The following is an 8,469-nucleotide window of genomic DNA, read 5'->3' as shown; positions in this document are numbered from 1 at the left end:
GTCACGTCAATCACAAGGCAAAAAGGACATTCCTCATAAAAACCCTACAGCGCCTAGGGATTTGACCATGCATCACCCATGGTACATTCATTGGGAATACCCAACTTTATGGATACTTACAGATACATTTGTAAGAACAATCCTAGGGATCACCCCACCAAAACACTATAAATACCCCCTCAAAGCTCATTTAATGGGGTCGAGAATCTTGGGTTGCATAAGAGCCAGAAGAGAAAATACTCACCAAGAACATTCTCTGTATTTATGAGAAGAACATTCTCTCAAGTGTGGAATCTGTATTAAATACATTCATTAATAACACAGACTCGTGGACTAAGGCTCATTAACGCCCCAACCACGTAAAAATCCTCATCTCACTTTCTTACAGCTCTTTACTATAATCATATTTTAATAGTTGCCGAAAATCTCGGTCAACAACAACTTTTTTAAGTCACAGTTGTTTTAAAATTATATTTACTAAATACTATTTTTTTTCACAATACAATTATAACTGTTTTTTCTCATAGCACAGCTATAGTTACTTTTTCTCACAGGGCAACTGTGCCAAACTGGTCCTAAGGACACGAGTGCCTTCTAAGTAATAGGAATTTAAGTCTATTAAGATGAAGATGCTATGAATGATACTTGATGACATAGATATATTTTTAATATTTTTTAATTAATACTTACTATTGAAATGAAAAAGAATGTCACAAAAAATGTCTTAACATAACATCCTTTACATCTTCTTTTTTTAAATTTATTATTATTATTATATCATAAATTAAGAAAATTTGTTTATTTAATATTTACTAAATAATAATATAATATTATTTTAATAATTTTTAAAAATGCTTATCATTGATTATGCTAGAATAAAAAGTATTAAAAATAATGTGGAAAAAAATATAAAATAAAATAGTATATTTTTAAGTGACGGTTCATGTTTTTAAAGATCTTTAAAAAAATGTTAGCTCCTATGATTAGATAATAAGTATTTCCAGCAATTTCCCGCCACTGGCAGACGAGAAGAGGAAGAAGAAGGTTGAAGTTGACGAAGGGAAGCAATGGAGTTGAGTTTGAGCGGGAACGCCCTCAAGACCTTCGCGCGCTCCGTCACCTGCCTTGCGCGTGTTGGCAACGACCTAGCCATTCAATCTTCTCCTTCTCAGGTTTTTTTATTTTTTTTTTTTTTTTTTTTTTTTTTTTTTACCTGTGCATTCGTCTTGTATTCAAAATTAGTGTTTCTTACAGCATACCCATTCTTGGATTTTTGTGTTTGTGGCTCGAATTACGCTCGCAACATCATTTTTCTTTACATATGTTTTATTTATGTCATAAGATTGGATTCTCTAATTTTGCCGGTTAATTTCAGCAATGGCAGTTTGATTTTTCATCGAGAAATTAGCATAGGGTTCTGATAGATGTTAAGCTTTTGGAAGACTCTAAGTTTCCTATAATTCAGCTTGAGATCAATTTTCTTTTTTCTTTTTCTAATTCATTATTTGCTCTTGTGTACTTTGTGCAGCTTGCTCTTCACACTCTTAATTCGTCGCGGTCTGCCTTTAACTCGATTACATTTAAACCTGGCTTCTTTGATATCTATACAATTTCTGGCAATCAAGTCGAATGTAGCGTGCTGTTAAAGGTACTTTGAAAACTGTCTTAATTTTTTTCATGTTGCATAGTTTAACAGGAATTTTTTTTTTGGTTTCTTACTGACTCTGTCTGAACTTCAGGCTGTTTGTTCTGTACTAAGGACGCCTGTAGCAAGCATAGATAGCTTGAGCATTAAATTGCCTGATTCCGATGCATCGAAAGTGCAGTGGACCTTGGAGTGCTTTAATGGTATTTTTGATTTAGCTATTTTTCTGTTTGCCCCATTGTTTTTTTTTTTTTTTTTTTTGATAGAACTGATACAGAAGATCTGGACCCTCATGTTATGATTAGATGTATTTTGAGGTGATTATAGATTTTACAATTGCTACACCATCTATATGGGTTCGGTTTTATAAGGCTATCTATAGTATGATAACAAGTCTTGGTAGCCTCAATTTTGGAATTTTTTTATTTCTCTTTCTAAATTTTATTGTCTATTAGAATGAAGCTTCATATTGGCTAGACACTGATATATGGTAATAAATGGTCTCAATAGACGACTGTGAAGCCATGGAAAGATTTCAAGAATGCTTCAGATTTAGGCTCTCCACTGGATTAATAAAAAAGAATGTCTTTTAGGATTCTTCATTTGTCAGTATTTCTAATACTTGTAATATTATAATAGAAAATGGTAATATCTTTGATAAGATATACCTGAAACTTGTCTTCACGCAAAAGTTTGTACATGTTGTTCATTTGGTTACAAATACTCAACACACAGAAGTTGCATTTTGTCATTTGGTTATTTAGATATACATCTTCTTCTTTGTATTAAAAGATGATGGCATGTCATGTTATACAAAACAGCTAAACTATCCATCTTTCTTGGTCAGTGTTATGATGTTCATTTAAATCATCAAGATATCAATGTCTGCACTCTATTTTGTTCAGGTATGAGAAAAACCTACTGGATTACTTGCAACGTCGAACCAAATATACAACAGTTGTCCCTGGATAGAAGAAAATTCCCAAGTAACTTTGTAGTAAAGCCTCGAGATCTCAACAGATTGCTAACTAACTTTCAATCATCCCTTCAGGAGATCACTATTATAGCAACAGAACCCAATTCATTGCCTTGTGATGTAGCAAGTGAAATTGGAGGCAAAGCTGTTGAACTTAGAAGTTATATAGACCCAACGAAAGGTGTCAAGGCTTTTTCTATTTTCACTCCATATGTGTCTATAATATGCATTACTGAACTTACAGCAACTAGCATATTTATTCTTGGGTTTCTAATTGCAGAAAATGACTCATCACTGCATACTCAACTATGGATAGATCCCATGGAGGAGTTCGTTCAGTACACCCACACTGGAGACCCGGTAGATGTGACTTTTGGTGTGAAGGAATTGAAGGTTTATTAACTAAGTCCTTCACAGTTTTGAATATCTATCAAGTTATAAACTGTAAGGGAAAGCTTTACACATTAATGTTGAGTTTTACTAATGACCTTCTTCAGCTTGCTGTCACTACCAGCATTTAATTCTGTTACTTGATGCCATTCTGTGAAAGCTGACTTATACATTTGCCAATATGTGCTTATGAGTGATCTCATTGTCCCTCACTCTCACTTTCTGGAAAGCAAATGGGACTAATTTCATTGATGGCGATGTTTTCTGATTGTTTCATATGGCAGGCATTTCTTTCTTTTTGTGAAGGCTGTGAAGTGGACATTCACCTATTCTTTGAGAAAGCTGGCGAGTAAGATATTGTTTTCATCCAGCACATTTATCTCTAACTTTGTCTGCTTTTGTCCTCTTGCCCTCTACCCCAAATGATTATTTTTCATATGTATTTGATTTTCAAAATAAGCATATAATCATTTGGGATGGGTGTTAACTTTAAAATTTAATATACTGCCAAATTAAACATTTGGGATTAAGTACAAAAACCTGCTTTAAAATCAAAGCGGGCTCATCAATTTCAGTTCTATTGAAATTTGCTGAATCCCACATAACATGTTATGATTTTTACAAAGTATCTTTATCTCTCTTACGAGAAATCACATTTATTGCATGTGAGTTCTTAACTGCAAGAGTTCATGAAGATTTGGAATTGAAGTTTTATTTATGGTTCGAGCCGTTTTATTCCCCTTTATAGATATATGCTTCCAACCACAGGAAAGTAATTTAATGGTTTGTACTTTGTACCATTCGGTTAGAAACTTGCCAAAAACCCCAAATATTGGGATATTACTGCAATATTCTTAGTTTGGTGGTTAGTACAAGCCATTAAAATTACTTTCCAAATATTGGGATATTACTGCAATATTCTTAGTTTAAAAACACCATTAATCATTTCATTTGAAAATCCTTCATGACTAATAACAGGCATTTGGAAAGTCTTACACAGTGTCTTGGACTAAGTAGCTGATTCTTTATATAAGAAAATGTACCTTCCCTTAATGTTACAAATGTTTTTTTCTTGCATTTAAGAATCAAGTGTCAAGTTAAGACAATGTAATTTGATATTAATGATTGTCTCGGAAACAGGCCTATTCTTATGGCACCAAAATTTGGTGTAGATGATGCTTCTAATTCAAACTTTGACGCCACATTTGTACTTGCAACCATGTTGACATCACAACTCCATGAAAGCCATCCTCAGCAAAGTGCACAAGCTGATACCACAAGGCATGTAGGGGCTGATAATGGAACGGCGTCCCAAGGACAAGTCAAGACTGGAGCAAATATTTCTGAGCATCCATCTGACCACACCAGAATTTGGTCCGATCTCTCAGGTCAACGATTTTGTTTTCAAAGTTTCAAAGGGGAATCTCTGTTCAATTGCTTTAAATTCTGTATCTTGTGCAGGAAGCGCTGCAAAAAATGGAAATGGCAATGAAGGAAGACAGGTTCGAGAGGAACAAAATTTAAATGCTAGTGAACAGAGAGAAATTAATAGGATCAGTGCAATGCATATATCTAAATCGGCATCAGATAGAGAAAATGAACCTGTTAACCCTAACACGTATCCTGAAGCTATGGTTTCCTACAATGTCCAATTAATTCTTACTGTCTATATTATGTTGCTGCAAATACACCATCTTACAATTTTGATTATTGCTTCAATAACTATTAGCTTTTGATTCCCTATATTATGTACTACTGGCACTCTCATGTCTTTATTTACATGTTCTTGGGCCAAGTACTTCAACATTGCACGCTGTGCTTGGGGCAGACAGTATAATTTCAACTTTTCTATCAAATTTCAGAAGTCTTGTATGAATGGGTTAGTAATTGTTTAGGATTCTAGCTGCATTTCCTTGACTTGTTGTAATAGCTTCAACATGGAAAAGGATTGTATCAACGAACATCAAGGTTAGTAAGCATGTTGGGTTAACTGTGCAATTGTATTTCCCTGCATTAACTGATGTCACTGTGGGTTATTGTTTTTAATTTTTTGATGAAGAAACTTGTGGTTTATTGTTGTGCATCAGATATTAATGGTCAAGGTGTTTCACAACGCCATCTCAGTAACTGGGTGGATGCCAATGAAGATGATGACGATGATGAGGAAGAAGAGGCTGAAATTTATGTTCAGTCGACACCACCATATCATTAAGAATGTTAGAGCTTCCAGTGCACTGTTTGATCAGCTGATATCTGTTCTCTTCTTTTGTAAGATTCCATCTACCCATAGAATGTGCTTTTTCTGTAAAATTATTTTTATGACTAATTACATTTCTCCTTTACCTTAATCTCCCGTTTTTAAGCAACAATGCTGATTTATTATCTGCTAGAGTGTTCCCTGTTTATTCGTTGCTGACATGAGATTGAAATTGTATTAGATAAAGGGTCACAATCTTAAATATGGTGCAAGCTCCTTCTAGAGATATGGAATTTGGAAATGTCAAGTTGATTGTTCTTTTCTTTATTTTTCCACACAAGAAACTTCCCATCCACAGCCTGATAAGATTAAGGATTTTAATTATAACTTGAAACTCTTTAGTTTGTTCGAACTGGTGAAGTACCATTTTGAAATTGTTTTATCACAGAAGTGCTATGTGATAAATGAAAAACAGTAATTAGGAAGTGGTTCTCTTCCATACGAACATTTGGATTGATATGCTTACTGTGTAATTCAAGTCGATGATGCTCTTCCATGCAAAATAATGTAACTCTTTCCACCATCTTCTCACCATTGTCATTGATCCAAGCATGGATGAGTTACAAACTAACCTCCTTGTGTTGAGGATCTCCATTCCATTTGAAAAACACAAACTAATCCCTCAAAACCCTGCAGCACTTGCAGGATTGTTCTTTGCATATAAATTTTCCAATGCTAATTCCTCTGAGATTCTTTTGTAGTGAATCTGTGCCTTGACATGGTCACCCAACTCTAACACTTGTTTGGTGTACCTTGGTTGCTTGCTCTCGCAGTGATGCCTACCTTTTTGTTCAAGATCGAAATATGCCCATAAAAATGTAATAGACTGGACTGGACGTGTAGAAGAATGTGATCAAAGAACTGGTGACAGGTAAATGTCCACCATAGCTTTGAGTCAGATGTATATAGCAATATTTTCTTAATGATGAGATTGAGTTCTGTGTGGCTAGCTAATAATAAGTTAGAGAGTCTGCTTCCTCTAGCTTACTGACTGAAAACTTCAAATGAATCATATATTATCAAGTGACTAAGTTTGTTGATACTGCCTTGGCTTATACATTATTATTATACTTTAAAAACCTGCATGTGGGACCCAATTAACACCTAGTTGCCACGGACAGATGAGGATTTTTTCGTGTTTCTTGTTTATGACACGATCCCTGAACCAAGCTTACATTCCAGGATGTCATTATAGTGCATACTTGCCTATATCAGCGCTTGGGATATTGTTTGTTCTTATTTTATTAATTTATTTCGTTAATTGGATGTGTTTTTAAGACTGACTGATAATATATTTGCAACTGGGTATTGGAGCTGTTGGACCATATTGATATTGGACCAAAGATTAGGACAACAAAAATACAGTTAGTAGCGTAGTCGGTTGTTCGGGATTATAGAAGACTGAAGGGTATTTCTGTCCATGTGAGAGAATGTCTTCACTGTTCTATTTCCTTTAAATTAAGTAAGAAAAGATTCGTGAGGAAAGAGAAAGCTCTTCAGTTTTATTATATTAAAAAGGAAAGGGTTAATAAATAATTTAAAAGATTGTTAAGACGTAGTAGCTAGCTGGCATTAGGAGAGGGTTGGTATGAGGAAGAACGCGCAAACACCGCCTTAGCGATCTGGGATGGGCCCACGATCTGACGTGCAGCGCTTACTCTCACTACCTTTTGACGCCGTCTATAAAATAAATGACAGGGTAAAAAAATGACAATTTTATAGCCGTTGTTGTGCTTTTCAAATTATTTAGTAAAGAAGCTCATGGTACATTTATATATATTCCCGCAAAAAGGGTCATGATGCTCTCAATATCATATTACTTAAAAGGTCACTGTGGGATGGGATGTGGAGTTTTATTCGTCATGACTCATGTAAAGTCTACTACATTTTACTTGTAAAAAGTTTTATGGCTTGTAATGATTGTAGAGTTCAACTAACTTCATCTTTGTTTCTTCCTCAATTATATTCCTTAACGTCGGTTTGATTGAACAAGTATTCATATTTTTATCATGCTAATGATTTGCCATCTATGTTCATCTTCAAATTTCGACTTGGTAGTTGCTAGATTCTTTGTACAATCTGTATGAGTAGTGTTTTTTTATTAAATAAAATTGGTTCTTTCTCAGTCTAATAGATTTATCCGTGTCCTTTTGTGCAGTTTCTTTTAATAAATGGCGATTATTAGAAGTGCTAATTAAATGCTTTTTAAAAAGAAAATAAAGTAAGCTAACTACTTTTTTAAAGTATGACGAGTTGTTATGTGCAGATATACATGTATAGTACTAATAAAGAAGTTAAATAATGAACACTAAAATGAGTTGTTTATCATAAATAGATATGTAAAGGGACAGCTTAACACACATTCTTTACACTAATTTTACACCATTTGATTAAAATGATCTAATAGTCATGATAAGTGTTATTTTAATTTTTACACAAGGTGATGTGACATTTTGTAGGATAATATGTGTGGAGCATGTTTGTACCTAGACATGGTATTCTTATTTGAGGGTAACGTCCAGAATAATTCAAAGGCAAAACGATTAGATTTAGTTTTTCAACAAGTATTATCTAAACAGGTTCCATGTCTTGTAATTCTCTAAGCAAATTAAATATGCCAAATTGAGTTTCATTTTTCATGCAGAGATGTGCTAATTGAAGAGCTTCAAAGATATTGTAATGACCGTTTAACTTTATATGAGAATTAAACAGATAATTAAGGTTTATTGTTAAAAATAGGCTTTAAATTATTATTTTCATAATTTTGAAGATATATTTGAATTCTAGTCATATTAATTATGTTATATATGAAATTTTATGTTTTTTATATTTTATATCTAATAATAGTAGAATTCAACGATTTGGCCATTAGATTCATTTAGATACTAGGGTTGAGCATCGGTCGGTTTGGTCGGTTTTTTTTCTATATAAAAATCCAAAATTCGATTTTCGGTTTGGATTGGTGCAATTCGAAAACCGACCGACCAATCCAGAACATATCTTAAAACCGATCGTTTTGAACTTCGGTTTGGTCGGTTTAAATCGCCCAAACTGAACTTTTTTTTTAAAAAAAAAATAATCCAATTTATTCTATAAATACATTATTTTACATTTTACAAATATAAACATATAAACTAATTGTTCAAAAACTAATTATCCTATTCTTTTAAGTTTATTATTAATAAAAAAAATAATATATTA

General features: G+C 33.4%; 1 protein-coding gene across 4 annotated transcripts; it reads left to right on the top strand.

Annotated features, from left to right (window-relative positions):
* The first annotated feature begins 966 nt into the window (after window positions 1–966).
* On the top strand, window positions 967–8,095 carry LOC115718407 (uncharacterized). 4 transcript variants are annotated; one of them, XR_009686373.1, is made up of 12 exons: window positions 971–1,172; window positions 1,529–1,648; window positions 1,740–1,848; window positions 2,551–2,802; window positions 2,902–3,014; window positions 3,296–3,360; window positions 4,152–4,399; window positions 4,473–4,629; window positions 4,942–4,979; window positions 5,099–5,279; window positions 6,042–6,139; window positions 7,728–8,095. XR_009686373.1 is itself a non-coding variant. In XM_030647181.2 (10 exons), the coding sequence occupies exons 1-10, from the start codon at window positions 1,068–1,070 to the stop codon at window positions 5,221–5,223; spliced, it is 1,332 nt and encodes a 443-aa protein (XP_030503041.2). In that variant the 5' UTR covers window positions 971–1,067; the 3' UTR covers window positions 5,224–5,534. The 4 variants fall into 4 exon arrangements, 1 of the variants encoding a protein (XP_030503041.2); XR_004011921.2 differs by lacking the exon at window positions 7,728–8,095 and having other exon boundaries at window positions 967–1,172; window positions 6,042–6,310; XR_004011923.2 differs by lacking the exon at window positions 7,728–8,095 and having other exon boundaries at window positions 5,970–6,310.
* The last annotated feature ends 374 nt before the right edge of the window (window positions 8,096–8,469 follow it).

The sequence above is a fragment of the Cannabis sativa genome, chromosome 2, assembly GCF_029168945.1.
Source record: "Cannabis sativa cultivar Pink pepper isolate KNU-18-1 chromosome 2, ASM2916894v1, whole genome shotgun sequence".
Classification (NCBI taxonomy): Eukaryota; Viridiplantae; Streptophyta; class Magnoliopsida; order Rosales; family Cannabaceae; genus Cannabis; species Cannabis sativa.
Note: the sequence above shows the minus strand (reverse complement) of the source record. Positions and strands in the feature narration are given on the sequence as shown.